The sequence below is a fragment of the Euleptes europaea genome, chromosome 6, assembly GCF_029931775.1.
Source record: "Euleptes europaea isolate rEulEur1 chromosome 6, rEulEur1.hap1, whole genome shotgun sequence".
Taxonomy (NCBI): Eukaryota; Metazoa; Chordata; class Lepidosauria; order Squamata; family Sphaerodactylidae; genus Euleptes; species Euleptes europaea.
In genome coordinates this window covers 76,381,553-76,398,498 of record NC_079317.1, presented here as the reverse complement: position 1 = coordinate 76,398,498, position 16,946 = coordinate 76,381,553, and the positions used below count along the sequence as shown (strand labels likewise).

Sequence of the window (16,946 nt, the reverse complement as noted above, 5' to 3'; positions counted from 1 at the left end):
CTATCTCTTTCTCCAACTCCAGATCTCTTTTGTCCTCTGGATCTGATGGGGTATCCCGATGAAGAGATAAGAGTTGCCTTGACTGCTGTCGACATCAATGGCAACTCCAATTATCTTCTCTGCGGGCCTTTTAGTTGTGAACGGGTTAGGATAATGGTGTCTCCAATGTTCACAAGGAGGATGAAACACTTGTGGGCAACACGACCACTGCTGTTAATGCCCACAGTAGGGATGACAAGGTGGCCTCTCATAGAAGCATGGATCGGACTGAGGCTGAGACTCTACATCCGATGGCACCAGAGGGATCTCCATTACATCGTCCACTGAAGAAGAGAAGTAGACATATTTAATAGATGGGGATGGGTTCTAAGTTTGACCCCGTGCCTCCTGGAATCGAAGCCACAATCTCAATCTGAGGCACGATGTCGAGGCAAAGACAACTTCGACGCTCAACGCTGAGGCGAATCCTGTCCTTGTGGTGATGGAGCTCGGTGCTGGGGAGACCTTGAACGGTGCATCGACTGCCTCAGTGATGTTTGGCACCAAGGGAACGGCAATTGTCAGCATTGAGGCTGGGTCAGTAGCGAGCAGGATAGAGCTCAACCGCTCTGTGGAGATGATGACTTGTCTCCCTTCTGTTGTCATGACCTGGGCAACAGGCTGCACTCCTCAGTTTCGAGGGTGGTTGAAGTCGCTCTCTGTCTCAAGGAATGGGGAGATAAGCTGCAGGGTTCAGTGCTGAGGGTGCTTGAAGTCGAGGGTCCTGGTATGCCTTTCGAGGTGGATTTAGATGTTGAGTGCTTATAATTCCTTTTGGCCTTTTTTGCTAGTGGTTCTGACACTTCCCTCTTATCAGAGGGTGCTAGACCTTTTTCTGGCCTTGACATCGGGGGCGGCACTGAAGCAGCTGAGGGGATTGGACCCTCCTGGGCTGCTCTCCTGGCTGAGCTAGGGATTTTAGAGATAATTCCCAAAGGGCGGCTTTAAGTCTGGATGCTCTCTTTTGCCTGGCGTTTGGTGTAAGGAGGCCACAAGCTCAGCATGTCAATGGATAGTGGCCTCTTTACACCAGAAAACACTCACTTGACAATTGAAGAAAAATCGAAGAGACTAGTTCCCTCAGGAACTGCACGAAGCTCACTCTAACATGTCCTTTCTCCACAGTGGCAGAAAGAGAATTGAGGGAAGGGCGCTCCCATGCCCCTCCATCACATGCCTGTTTGACAGGAGTCCCGTTGGCTCCGGTGTGAGATGGAGGGGAGGGGGGAGCGCTCCTTAGAGACAGATGGTTCTAGAAGCTTGCTAGTTTCTTCTCCACGGCTGGCCTGCACTACTGCAGTCCCACGTGGGACCGCACAGAAGCCATTACAATGAACATCTTATTTCTTCTTGACAGAACATAACATGGTATATTTAGGTAAAAGACAAATGTTATAGTATTATCAGATAGATCTGAACATGCTTTATTGTTGAAAATTTATCAAGTTTGCCAGATCCAAATGGTCCAAAGTGACAGTAAAAATTCTTCCTTCAAATTGTCTGGATTAGTTTTGTGAATGGCTACCTCAAAGCTAAGCCTGTGGGTTCAGAAAGTTTATGAGTCCAGATTATAGTGAAAAACCAAACTAAGCAATGTTCAGTATTTCAGAGACTACTATAAAGAAGAACAGTTGGTTATTATATGCCGACTTTCTCTACCACTTAAGGAAGAATCAAATCGGCTTACAATCACCTTCCCTTCCCCCTCCCTACAACAGACACCCTGTGAGGTAGGTGGGACTGAGAGAGGTCTAAGAAAGCTGTGACTAGGTCATCCAGCTGGCTTCATGTGTAGAAGTGGGAAAACCAACCTGGTTCACCAGATTAGCGTCTGCCGCTCCTGTGGAGGAGTGGGGAATCAAACCTGGTTCTCCAGCTTAAAGTCCACCACTCCAAACCACCACTTTTAACCACTACACCCCACGGGCTGAAGGATGAAGATTAGTTAACTGCCATCAAGATACTAAAAAAAAGTAGGCTGCCCCAGATGGTAAAGGAGAAAGCTCGTCATACAGGTAGACTTCAGACTCAAAAAAAGAAAAGAATGGGATTCCCTAGAAATGGGGCTTTAGTGTGACGATCATTCATTCATTGGACATGAAGTTTTAACTTGGACCTTAGGGCTCATGGTCAGTAGGATATATGCTTTGGAGGCAGAAGATCCTAGGTTCAGCCTCTAATTTAGGAGAATGGCAGGTAGCAATCCTTTACTTGAGACCTTGGTCTGATTCGGTACAAGGTGGCTTCATATTCAGTGCCCCTTGGAACATGACAATTGCTGAATTTAGTGAACAGTGAAATGAGCATCAAATATCTTTTCCAGCCAAGTGATATAAGTAAACTCATCTTCTAGGTACAGAGTGAAATAGTCAGATGACTTATTTACTAGACACCGAACATTTTCTTGTATGCAGAAAGCAGTGTTTGCTTTGTATCCAGTGGTCATGAGTCTGCAACGTATCGCGTCAACAACCGCCAAGACTGTGTCCCAATAACCCCTACTAAACTAGCCACTACAAATCAGAGATTAAACATCAAATGTATCATGTTGCCAACTCATCGTTTACAATAAAGGAATCAGCTAGATTGTTATTTTACTAGTTGGGGCAATTGTGACATCTGCCCAGTAACAAATTTTGATTGTTGAAACAAAGACAGAATATCTGTCATATTGCATTTTTGAGAGCTTCTTTACAGTAATGATAAAACATTCCCACTACTCTTGTTATCCTATTTTTTTCACCTTGGTAGGCAAAAATGGTAAAAGGATTCATGTAAAATCTATTATTAAAATAATCAGCAGCCTACGATTAAAAAAAAGAAAAGGTAGAAACATATAAAAAATAGCTGACATCAGAGCAGGATAGACAGGATTAGATCCTGCATGGTTTCAAGTACAAATAGATCCCTCTGGGACTTTGTGGATTAATATTTTCTCTCTTTCAGATACTGCTCACAATTAATGAGGGTACCTGCAACAATGCTGGCAAGCTGCTGAGTTCTGGTGATGGGGTATATGCTGCGTGCCTGAACAATCGCCGAAGCTATTTTCTTGGCGTGTCTCTCCTCCCCATATGTTCTCAGGATGGACGCAAGCGCCTGTTGATCTAAAGCATTCACAACATCAGCAGCAGTGGGCATGTCAGGATACCTACGCACAAGAAGAGCCAATTAGTTCACTGACGTCAGCTTTCATTGACAAGGGGTGAAGCTTCACAGCATTGAGACATAAAGTCAAACACACACTCACTGCCTACAAGTGCTTCTGAGATTTTCACATAAGAGGCAGAAATCATTCTAGAGCAGAAATAGCTTCTACCTTGCAAATCACGCTTCTTATTAATTCATATGGAGGCTTCCTCCCCTTACCCTGCAACTGCCTAACATTAATTCACTGCAAAAGAATAGTTGAAATGTCATTGTATCATAAACTTTCACATTAGAAGAAATAGATTTAGCTCAAGTATAATCAAAAGACAAAATACTGCAAAAGCTGCCTTTGCTTGCATAATGCCAGGACATGAACTCATTTTACAAGCAGATATTTTCCCAAGAAATCACATTGCTTTATCTGTTTCCTGATCAGAAAAGAGAACCTTAGTCTCTGTGACCTTTTCCGTCACATCTGGTGTTATGAAAAATGATCTTCTGGGAAGAAAATGTGAGGTATTTAATGATCACTTAAAGGTCTCATAATTCAGAAATGGTATATCTTTTGAAAGAAAGATATTAGAAATTATCAGTCTGGATAACATTCCCAGAATATAATAGAATAATTAGCATTTCTTTCATCTTTATAACTTTCCCTTTTGGAGTGATTTGAAGAGATTTATGTACACACTGCCTTGTAGACAAGATCCTTGTAGACAAGATCCATTTAAGCATTGGAGTACTTGTAACCACAACAATTAGTTCAGGGCAACTGCACAGACATATACTAATATTAGAAACAATAACCTCCTTCCCATTTTCTGTAAAACATTTCTGTAAAAATACAAACAATTCTGTAATATACTATTGTTTCCAACTATGTTCCAGAAGGCGATAGGAAAATGCTTTTAAAAATTTAACACCCATTTCAGAGTAGAAGGCAGATGTATCAAAAGGTATCCCTTTGCATTGCTTTTTATTGTGGGATAGTTTAAAAAAAAAGGTGAGGTCAAACTAAATTAAGACTTCATCCACATATCAGCGATTGCAAATCAACTAATTTCACTTTAAAGGGTGCTTTCACACTTGGTAAATAATCCACTTTCATTTCACTTTAGCAATCTTTGCAAAGGGAATTGACTTGAACACATATCTGCCCAAAGTGCATTATTCAGCATGTGAACAAGTGCCCCAAGTCTTAAGTATCTTGTTTTTTTTTGGGGGGGGGGTCCACTTAATTCTTTGGGAGTTTGGTTTAACAATTAATCATTTTTAGTGTGAAATCTGCATGTGTTGTTTTTAAATTGCATTAATGGAGCCCTTGGCTTAGGCTGTAACATTCTTGGGTATATTAATTAAAATGTATAATACCACACATTCTCTGTCCAAGGTAATATTTAGAAAATTCCACACAATATTTTGCATCCAACTAATGTTAGGATTTTGTTTTAATTCATTCACTTTCTTCCTAGCATTAGTATGTTATTTAAATCTATGCAATAACACTCGAGCAACTTTAGTCCTGCCAGCCATAGATACTACATGTACTACCGTATTTTTCGCTCCATAGCATGCACCTGACCATAACACGCCCCCCCAGCTGGCCGTCGGGGCGGGGAAAGCCGGCTCGTGCTGGAACGACGCGAGCTGGCTCTATGCGCCCCGCCCGCCTCCCAGCTGGGAGCCAGGCGGGGAAAGCTGGCTCGCGTCGTTCCAGCGTGCCCAGCCGGCTCTGTGCGTCCCGGGGTGCACAGAGCTGGCTGGGCGCGCTGGAACGGGATGCACAGAGCCGGCTTGCGTCGTTCCAGCGCGCCCAGCCGGTTCTGTGCGCACATTTGCTCCATAACACGCACAGACATTTCCCCTCACTTTTGAGGAGGAAAAAAGTGCGTGTTATGGAGCGAAAAATATGGTAGTTTGTTATCATTATCGTAGCAGCTGCAACTGGTGTATCTGCTACAGGACCATGATATTGACTCTATTTTTTAAAACAATGTTTGCATCTTGCTATGTATTCTTACATGTACTTGCTAGGCTATGCTAAACTGTGGAAGATAGTCAATGAAAGGCAGTGTTTTCTATGAAGCACATAATATAACATTCAGATGTGCTTCATAGAAAACACAGAGTAGAATGCTTGCCACAGAGACATAGTTAACCGCTGTCTATGTAGCCATCTGTAAATACCTGGAAAACAGTTTTAAAATGTGAACTGCTCAGAGGTTTATTATAGTTCCTTAAAACATCACAAAAAGCCATCACCAGTCTAATTTCAGGGATAAGCAACATGTTTCTATAGGAACAGTCTTATTGGTTATGCTCCTGTACATCTTTTGGGAATATTCCAGTTCTGTGTCACTCATTTACAAATTGCTCATTATCCTCCGCCATTTCAAGTATGTTACCAGTAGAACCCATGCCACTACAAACATCTGTAACAGCACATTACACATTTTTTTAAAATCTACCAGTAAGGGCTCAGTGCACAGCATAAAGAAAACTATTTTGCCAAAGGCAATAAAAGCTGATTTATTATGTATATGCAGAGGTAGATGTGGGGGTGTGATCAGAGCTTTGCAGCCTCAAAAGGAAATTAAATTCAGTGTGCTGTTGAGAAATTGATTTCTTGTTGGAAGGAAGAAATGTTTTATCAATATGTACCTGCTACCATCCATCCTCATGTCCAAAGGGCCATCTTTTCGCAAGGAAAAACCTCTTTCTGGAGTATCCAGCTGCATAGAAGAGCAACCGGCATCCAAAAGAACTCCATCCAGACCCCCTGGCTGTACTCCTGCAGAGGTTAACAAGGCTTCTGCTTGACTAAACTGTCCTAGAAGAGCCTGGATTTGTTGCCTGTAAGAAGAATCAGAGGGGGGAAAATCTCTCAGAGTCAGGATAATAATGTTTACTCCTCACTTCTCTTAGGATCCCTATTGATACAATAAACAGCATATGAATCAGAAGCCAGCAGTGTCAAGTAGCCCCCTTATCTCCTGATTACTCTCATTCCTAGTGCTGTTGCAATACATACTGGACAACTTTGGAAAATCCAAAAAAGGGAAATTTAGACTGTACCTTCTGACCTTGGAGTGCCTGGTTGCTTGGTCTCTACTACTTTACTTCTAATCAGAGTCAAGAAAATTAGAGAAGATAGTTTCATAGTTGTACTCACTTTCATAATCACATAATGCAATAGAAGCAAAACCACTTAAATGGGTTTAAGGAATCAGACTGAATCATTATTGTATTTGTATGCCACCACTGCATCTGCATGTACCGGTAATCATCCAGGAGAGCTGTTTCATGTGGTTTGGGCACTTTTATATCATAGCCCAGGGAATTGGTTTTTGACCACACAATGGCCTGCTGTCATCAATTTGCTACTTACTTTGTAGAAAAATTGTCCTGATCCACTCTGGGTTAGATGCTGGTGTGGAAGCATATTCTGATTATGTATCTTTGGCACCTGTTTGTATGATTTATATGGATGACTTTCAGCTTCTGGAATCTCAGGATTTGGACAAGATACCACATATGACCTACCACCCTGCTTTTCTTAGCTGATAAAAGCTGCCAGAGGGGGTCTGGCTGAGTAAGGGGAGTAGTAAATGCTTCCTTGAGGGTGGGAGTTGTGCCACCTGTGCTCAAGGAGGCAGTGATTAGACCTGTTTAGAAAAAAACTCTCCCTAAACCCTACTATGTTGGAGAACTTCTGGCCAGTCTCCAATCTTCCATACTTGGGCAAGGTGATAGAGCAGGTTGTTGCTTCTGAGCTCCAGAAGCTCTTGGAAGAGACTGATTTTCTGGACCCGTTTCAATCTGGCTTCAAGCTGGGATTTGGAAACAGACTGCTTGTGTTGACTTGGTTAATGACTTCTATCAAGAACTAGACAGTGGGAATGTGACCCTGCTAGTTCTCTCAGCAGCCTTTGATACTATCGATCATAGTTTCCCTCTGAGTCACCTCTCAGCACTGGGACTGTGGGGAATCATGTTATGGTGGTTCGAGTCTACACGTCTTGGGACTGGGGTATCTGAAGGACCACCTTCTCCTATCTGTTACTGCCCAGGAATTAAGATTGCAGAGAGAGGCCCCCCATCAATCAAATAAGCTCACCTGGGTGGATACACAAGATAGGGCCTTTTCAGCAGCAGCCCACGATTGTGGAACAACCTCCCCGGGCAGGTGCCCCTAGCCCCCTCACTTTCGATCTTTAGGAGGCAGTTGATGACACTTTTATTTAGGACCACAATTGATTAAATTACTAGCACCTCTAAATTGTGATTTAATTTTTTTCTGTATTTAATGTATTTTATTTTATGTATTTTATCTACATTGTAAGCAGCCTAAGTTCTGTAAGGTAGAAAGGTGGCAAAGAAATATTTATAACGGTGATGACAACAACAATAGTAAGTAATTAGTAAGTAAGTAATAGCTTTATTTGCATTCAGCCATAGGCCATTATAAACATGTCCAGGATACTACAGATATGTAATAAAAGGAAATACGAGGTTAATAAAATGCTGGATTAATATATAAATAATAAAACTATGCTATAAATAATAAAACTATGCTAAATTGATGCATAAAGAGAAATAATAACTAAAAGTTGCAGTGGTGTCCCAATCAGCCAATGGGACCGAGCAACCATTAAAATCAACTAGAAGGATCAGCTCTCTTAGCAACCATATTGGACCTTATTTTCTTTGCCGCCAGAGCATACAGGGAAGTCCTATAAGAAACAAACCCATCAGTGTCTTTTAACAAAAATACTAATTTCTCAGCACTAGGACAAGTGCTAAGGCCAACAACAATAGTACTATGCTGTTTAATACAGGAATCCATACTCAGTTTTTTTTAAAATAAAGGAACTAATGAAAACCTCTATAAGAAATAACAGAGTCCCGTGGTACATTATAGGCTAATTAATTTATCGTGACATAAGCCGTGACTCACAGACCACTTCATTGGACGTTTGTATCATCAAGTTTACTAAACTTGATCAGACAGAAGGGCTGCTCAAAACTGGTAACATGCAAGATGCAAGTTCTAAGATGTGAAATTTAAATTAATTTAATAAATATGCAAATTAACCTCAAAATTTACAGGAGCCGGAAGCTGTTTCACCCCTACAGTTTAAAAATTTAAGATCAGCCCTTGAGATATTTAATATTAATTGACAACAAACTTGTTGTGTAAACTTCGGTGAAACTGACTAGAACAAAGTCAGGAGGTCACATTTCAAAGCACAGGGAGGGGAGGCTGGAGATAGAGACTGAGACCCATCACAAGTCTCCCCTCCTGCCAAATTGGTAGGAAGAGCTGCCATCTATAGCAGTAATTCCCAGACTATGTGCAACAAGTGACATGGTGCAGTAGTGTGCAACAAGAAAGCCAAAGGATCCATTCACAGAACAGGAGGCTGTCTGCTGCATCTCTGTATGACATACTGCTCTAGCCTTACACCTTTCCGATTAGAATCCACTGAGGGCAGTTAATTCTGTCCAGGCTTGCACTGACCATGACTTGACTGTGAAATTACTCCTGATACAGGGCCTAACTATGTTTATATTTTCCCCAAGTCCTCCCTGGGTCCATATGATCAGATGTGTGTGTCAAGTTCTGTGCAGGCTGCAGACATCGCACAATGTCTAGATAGGCTGACAGCTAATGTAAGGGAGCAGTCAGCAGTCATGATGCCTGTTAGTACCAATGATATTAGGAAATGCAGCCATTTGTTCCTGGAGGAAAAATATAGGTTTCTGGGCAAAAGCTTAAAGGTCACAACCTCCATGGTAATGTTCTCAAAACTGCTAATGGTTCCACACACAGGATCAGCTAGACAGGCATAGATTAGGGGTCTCAATGCATGGGTGAGCAAGTGGTGCTGAGAGGAAGGCTTTAGATTGTTAGGCACTGGGGAACTTTCTGAGATAAGCTGAACCTGTACAAAAGAGATGGGAAAGTGGCAAATATCACACCAATTTAAAAACAAATAGATCTAGAAGGTATCTAGGGAATTACAGGGCAGTTATTAAAGGGAGTATTAATAAGCACATCGAGAAACAAAGCCTGCTGAGGGAGAATCAGGATGGCTTCTGCAAAAGGAAGCCCTGACTCACCAAGCTTCTGGAATTCTTTGAGCAGTTTATCAAACATGTGGATAAAGGGTGACCTGGTAGGCATTACTCACTTGAACCTCTGGCAGGCTTTTGACAATGCACCTCATCAAAAGCTCCTGAGTAAACTTAGCAGTCATGGAATAAGAGGACTGGTCCTTTTACGGATTAAAAACTAATTTAAATGGCCAATATTGTAATGTTCTTCTACAGAGCTACAATACCACCTCATTTGTACAGTTCTGGCCACCCTACCTCAAAAATTGTAAAACTGGGAAAAGTACAGAAGAGGGGAACTAAGGTTATTAAAAGGTTGGAACAAATTTCCTATGAGGAAAGGCTAAATAGTCTGTTAAGCTTTCATTCTAGAAGTAACAGGGCTAAGGCAGGACATAGTAGAGGTTTTATAAAATTATGCATGGGATGGAGAAAGTACAGAGAACTTTTTCTCCCTCTCCCCTTAACACTAGAACTCGGGGCACACAATGAAGTTGATGGGTCGTAAGTTCAGGACAGACAAAACAAGTAATTAAATTATGGAATTCACTGCCAGTGGATGTAGATAGCTACAAGCATAGATGGTTTCATAAGGGAGTTAGAGAGATTCATGTACAATCAATGGCTACTCGCTGTGGTGAATAAAAGGAATGTCTACATTCAGAGACAGTAAACCTCTAAATACCAGTGCTAGGAGACAACATCATGGGTGAGAGCTTAGCCTCTGTGCCTTGTTTGTTGGTCCTTCAGCAAAACTGGTTGGCTGTTGTGTGAAAGAGGATGCTGGACTGGATGGACCAGAGGTCTGATCCAATAGGGATCTTCTTATGTTTTTCGTGCTGGGAACTCAATTCTCAAGTATGCAGGGCCTTATTTGGATTTGGGACTATGGCACGTAGGGAGAGAAGGCTTACACTTTCCAGCCTGTGTTGCTTTTCTGACCCGAAATAGTCCTATTGGGGGTTCCGTGTATACATGTGGTACATACCTAGATTTCCACCAAGACAAATAGTGTCCGTTGGCAATTTCAGGTTGGGAAAACGGTGTGCATGAGGGAGGCCATGGTCCAAATCAAAACTGGTCTATGCGTACCTGGGAATTAATTTCCCAGCATATAACTCTCAACACACATCTAATTGTGAGGACCTGAACAAAACACAATTAAGTGAACTTATTTATTTAAAACATTTTTATCTTGCCTTTCCATCTGGTTAGGGCCCATATGGTGACAACATTTTTAAAATTAAAAACATAATGTCCCACAGGTAACAGACCCATAGGAGGCTGCATGTTACATATCTGTATGAAATCACATTGAAGAAAGTGGTATACAAATTCAAAGACAATAATTTCATTTAGTTCAGAAGCACCTTTATAAAGTGCTGTTAATGGTTCTAATGTGTTTTTATTATTTTGCTTGTTTCTAAAAGGAATACTTCCTTTTCTTTAGTTGCTTGAGAGGAGGCTACTAACACAGTGCCTTCTTCAATAACTTTACTCACATAATGACAGTGTGTTAGCAGTTCTTTCAACAGCAAATGGAAAAGAAACACTTCCAAATTATATTCCCCTAATGAGGAGCTAAATGCACCAAATGTATTCTGTGAGACTGTTATTGTGCTCAATAACTGTCTTTGCCCACTAGAATCAATGTTTGTATCTCTGTATGAGTCACTTTTTCAATCAGGAGGCATGATCAGAACAGTGATTCACACAGAAACACAAGGGTTTTTTTTTCCTCTGAGGGTAATTTTCTTTCATATTTTAAAAGTAATACTATTTTCTGGGTGTATGAGAGAAGTGTGCACCCAGTTTTAATTCAAATAAAAAGTATGCCTCAGTAATTGGTAGTTAACTGAGGACACATGAATCTATAGGTATACCACATAACTTAAGGCTGCCATGACACTATTGGGATGGGAAAATATTGGAAGAATGTTTTTGTAGCAGGTCCTATAAGGCAAAGAATGCATTGCTTTTTGCATCTTACTGTTCTAAAGAACAACAAAACCCTTCAGTGATGAGGCTTTCATTCTGGACAATTGCAACCCACTTTACTAAGGTATTATATTATCTAATACAATTAATTTTAAATACCCCCAACCTTTTGCTCTCCAGTGCTGCAACAATAACAAAAGAGTAAAATAAAATAATCTGATGAAATTTCTTCGCACACACTTATTCTGCTTATTTTCCCACATACTCTGAAAGAGCCACGATTACCCTATGCCCTGTGCCCAACCCGACCAAACACACATACAATAAAATATAACTGTTTATATTAAAATATATCTGTAATCCTTTAACTTGCCAGCATATAGGGTTGCCTGTTCCCACTACTGCTGAACTTTAGCCAGCCCTTGTGCATCTGGAATGAAGAGGTCTTCCTTCTCCACTTTCTCACTCTCTCCTTACCATGAGGAACAGCAGGTCAAATGAAAGAGTTAGACTGCCCAAGTCTCCTGACGAGAGCAAGCTGGTTGTGGAGAAAAGGGAGTAAAACCACCACTGTCCCACTGTGGTGAGCTAACTCTTCCTGGGCAGCTGCAGTGGTGGCTGTACTCTTTCTTCTCTGCAACCACCTTGCTCTTCTCCAGGAAGCTGCTGTGGAGAAGGATGGGAGGTTGGTGGAGAGGATAGGCCCTTTACTTCTATCTTGGCCCACAAACTCAGGAAGCCTTGCAGCTTACTGGTCCTCCAGTTCCTGTGGTGTTGGCTATTTCAAGCTGGGACCCATCTACTACTGTAACTTCAAGCTCTCCTGGACAATGGCCTTGCTTACTTTCCCGGAACATGTGCTGGTGCCACATTGGGGAACAGAAGAGCCATTGATGGCAAACTGAAGAGTCACTGAATGAGTATGACTGCTCTTAACAGTTCAGAATTGGGTTCACTGTTTGCTTATTAATAACCCTAAAAGACTGTTAACTATGAACTTTTTAAAGGAAGCCTGATAAAAAAAGTTGATACTCATGTACCATTTCTGAACAAAGTAGATTGTTTGGATCCATTCCAATCTGGTTTCAGGCTTGGTTATGGGACTGAAATGGCCTTAGTCACCCTGGTGGATGACCTTTGCTGAGAGTGACAGGGGGAGCATGGCCCTAATAATTCTCCTGGACATCTCAGTGACTTTTGATACCATTGATCGTGGTATCCATCTGAACTGCCTTTTGGGGTCGTTCTGCAGTGGGTTTGGTCCTACCTCGAAGGAAGGATTTCAAGTGTGTTGCTGGGGGACTGCTGCTCTTCCATTTGTTCTTTGACCTATGGGGTCCTTCAAGGTTCCATCTTGTCCCCCATGGTTATCAACATCTATGTAAAACTGCTAGGACAGGTCATCTGGAAAGCTGGGCTGAGTTGCCACCAACATGCAGATGACAGCTCTATCTTATGCTTCCAGAAGGAGTGCCTTTTACCAGCTTCAACTAGTTAGCCAACTGTGGCCTTTCCTGGACAGAAAGCATCTGGCCACTGTGGTGTATGCCATGGTTACATCTAGATTAGATTACTGCAATATGTTCTGCATTCAGCTTCCCTTGAGAAGTGTTTAGAAACTTCAACTGGTGCAGAATGCTGAAGCCAGGATGTTAACTGGAGTGGGTCATAGGAACCATATCACTCCAGTCTTGACCCATACACACTGGCTAGAAAAACCTCCTTTCTCTTTATCTGGCCCTGATCTGTGGATTCAAACATTCACGCATCAGGGTATAGTTGCTTATTAGATAGATGGTTGTTCTCTACTAGTATTCTGCAACTATACTGTATCCAAAGTTCATTTATCTATAAATGATAATGTATCTATAAATGATATGTTAAAAGCATAAAACATAGAGCATAAAGACACATATACCTTTGAATAAGTAAGTTGTTATACACACAACCCACTATGAAATAAATTCATTTGCATGGGAAAATATTTACATATCTCATAGTGCACAGGATATGACATTTATCCACTAAGTGAAAATGTATATTGAGACCTCAGGAAACTTTGCAACTTAGGCAAAAATCACATGCTTTATGTATGGCCAGGCTAAGGTTTTTTTTTTCCTCCCCATTTCTGACAACACCCATCAAGGAAATGAAAAATGGTAGTATGGAAATAAATCCAATTTCTTTTAATACATGGTGCGAAGGAAGCTCATATTTCCAAATTTAACAACTGCCATTCATAAATTCATACTGCAAATGAAAAACCAAAGAAAACTTAATTTTCAGTTCCTATAGACTATACTGTACAATTTAATCCCACTGTAACCGCCAAACAAGTTATATTCAGGAGTCCAGATATTTGGAATTTATTACTGAAAAGAGAAAAGGCACACATTTAAGAAAGGAGTATTAGGAATAAAGATGGGTATCATTGCTTTCCATTTGACCAATTTATTTCCAACAGATGTATGGCATTTCTGCACAACCCCAATCATAATTTTCTGAATTCCCACACCTTAAAGTTTAAATCCTGGGCTCCTGGCTCTCCACGTCCATTCTGTAACACTTTAAACCCTTTTATTCTGGACAACAGACCTTAGGGATATCATTATCTGGAGGTGTGGATAATAAATAATATTATGAACAACAAATGATCAAAGATATGTTAGAACTCCATGTACAGTAATAGCAGCTAGTACCAGTTGCACCAACAAGTTCCTCAACTCAAGACCATAACTGTGGCTCGAGAAAACTGCCCATAACCAATTTACCAAAAAAATAAGCCACCAGGAACTTTGACAGTTTAATAGGATCAAAGTTTCACTCAAACTCTCAGAACTAAGGAGTACTTTGGAATCATACAGCTCATGGGGGAGGAGGTTAGAATTGCTAAATTTTTATGGGGAACAGCACTTTTATCAAGTGCTGTGTGGAACAACACTTTTAATTCTACTTACAGCTAATTACTGAAAAGGAATGATTAAGCATTGCAAAAAAATAAGTCAGTGTGGAAAGCAGTCCAACTCCTCTTTGAATTATGCAGACTGCAGTCTCAACATAATTTCACCCTTCTAAACCCACTGACTTCAATGGTTTTAGAAGGGTACAAGTGAGAACCTGAAAGAACTTGCGGGAGCATCTCATTTCCCCCTCCCCCACTATTTCCCTTCCCTGAAAGCCCCCACAGACTCTCCTTTTCCTGCTTCCAAGTGAGGCCTGGAGATCTCCTGGAATCACAACAGATCTCCCAACTACAGATATCAGTTCCCCCTTAGGGTTGCCAGTTCCAGGTTGGGAAATTCCTGGAGATATGGATGTGGTACCTTGGAGGGTGAGGTTTGGGGAGGGAAGCGACCTCAGCAGGGTATAATGCCATACAGCCCACCCGCCAAATTCCGGGTGCTCTCCAGCTCCCATCTGGAAGTTGACAACCCTCGTTCCCTTGGAGGAAATTGCTGCTTTGGACGGTGTAGTCTATGGTCACTGCCCTCCTCCCAACTCTCTAGGAAATTTCCAAACCTGGAGTTGGCAAATGGCAACCTTATCTCCTTCCCGCTTAAGAACCAACCTACCTTAATCTGTCCCCCCGTCTTAAGCTTTTCTCCCCCCCCCCAACCCAGCAGCCTCTACCTAGGAAAACTGAGGCCTAGTTGCGTGGTGCCAGTCACTGGGCCAGGCCCACTTGCATAGTAGGGAACCGTTAAGGAATTGTGGGGGGCAATTCACTTTCCCTTCTATTCCCCTCTCCACACTATTTCCTCTTTCCCTCCTCCTAGAAAACTCCATATCCTCTCCCCTTTCCCTGACTCATTTTTTCCTTCTCACCCATTCACTAACCTACATTTTATCTGCCTCTCGTCTTTGGCTATATGTATTATTTACTCGTTTATACCCCACCTTTCTCCACAGTGGGGACTAAAGCAGCTTACATTATTCTCCTCTCTTCCTTTTTATCCACACAACAACGACCCTACGAGGTAGTTTAGGCTGAAAGTATGTGACTGGTTCAAAATCACCCAGTGAACTTCCACAGCAAAATGGGCATTCAAACCTGTGACTCCCAGACCTTATTCTGCAGTTAATCAAATGTGTGTTATCACAACTGTAAGTGGTAGTTCTGCCTAAATCAATGAATGGAAAAGAAGTCTGTCTCTCACACATTTTCCTTATTAATTGCTAGAGGTGCTCAAACTGCTGTGGAAAACTCCAGGAGAGCTTTTAGTACTCATGACAGTTATTTCATTTAATCTTTATAAGTAAAACATGGTAACTCGATGCTGCTATGAGAATCTACACTGTCAACAGTCAATGGCTGCTCAGTTGCTCTCCTCTATTCCTTCCAGCCTAACTTGCCTTAAAGTAAAGAAATTCCCAGTTCCCTGAATCTCTTCTGACTAGTGAATAAAGACATAACATTTCTTTTTTTTAATTTTATTAGAAAAAAACCAGACAATAACAACTAAAAAAAGCAGAATTACTGTCTTCGTAGTTTAAAATACAATACACACACACACACACACACACACACATACATAATAAAATAAGATCAAGTCTCCCATGCTACAGCTTATTTCTATGTCTTCATATTCATCATTACGTCCTGACTGAGCGCAACACATTCCTCTTTCCCACCCTTATTTATGAAATTCTCTATTTTACTTATTTTATGTGACCATACCACATCCAATCTTATTGTATCTCTGTTTTTCTGATATGCTGTTAGCTTAATTAAAACATGTATTTCTTTAACTTTAACCAGCCATTCCTCTATCTTTGGAGTTGATTTTTGTTTCCAGTGACTGGCAAAGGTTGTTCTAGCCACAGTTATCATATGTAACACCATACAAAGTTGATCTTTAGCTAGATTAGGTACCAGATTTAACAAGATTATCTTGGGTTTACATGGAATATCAACCTCCACTCCAACCGTTAGACATTTCACTATTTCAGACCAAAATTATATAGCTTTCTCACATTTCCACCACATGTGTATAAAATCTGCTTGTTTTCTACCATAGTACCAACAGCTGTTGTTTTCTGACTTATGGATTTTACTTAGTCTAAGTGGGGTTATATACCACATATATACCATCTTTATTAGATTTTATCTCATTTGCATACTGACTGTAAAATCTAATCCCTTTGTGAAAATGTGTTCCCATTCTTGGTCACTTAACGCTCTGTCTGTGTAAGTGTTCCATTTATTCTGATATCCCGTTGTTTGATTTAATTTATCTTTAAGTATAATTGTATATATTTTTGAAGATGGAGTTTTGTCTTGTAACATCAGCTTCTCAAACTCTGATTTATCTCTAATTTCGGATATGTCATTTTCTTTTAGGTTATTCCAATATTTTTTTATGTGTAAATATTCTAAAAATGTAATATTAATTCCTTTTTTATCCATAATTTTACCTAAAGGTTCTAAATTATTATTTCTAATCCAATAATTACGTTCATTCTGTTTATCTATCTTTATTCTATTTGGTAATTGGAATTCTGGGTTCTCAGCTAAAATATTCCATAAAAAGGAAGACATTGGGGAAATATCTGGAGCTAGTTTCTCTCTTAGAGCATCCCATTGCTTTAGAATGGTATTAATGCAATTATTATCTTTGTTGTAGAAATTTTTCCTATAAGTTTTTTTAACCCAAAGCCATTGATTTAGCGGGAATTTAGGAAAGTCCTGCTCAATTATGATA

General features: G+C 40.7%; 1 protein-coding gene across 1 annotated transcript in view; it reads right to left on the bottom strand.

The window, feature by feature from the left end:
• METTL15 (methyltransferase 15, mitochondrial 12S rRNA N4-cytidine) overlaps nucleotides 1-16,946 on the bottom strand; it is a 114,556-nt gene that overhangs the window by 13,003 nt on the left and 84,607 nt on the right. The window contains exons 3-4 of the mRNA XM_056851682.1: nucleotides 5,851-6,042; nucleotides 3,012-3,190 (exon numbers count right to left, since the gene is read on the bottom strand). Of these exons, the coding sequence (XP_056707660.1) occupies nucleotides 3,012-3,190; nucleotides 5,851-6,042 (371 nt within the window). The remainder of the gene's footprint in view (nucleotides 1-3,011; nucleotides 3,191-5,850; nucleotides 6,043-16,946) is intronic.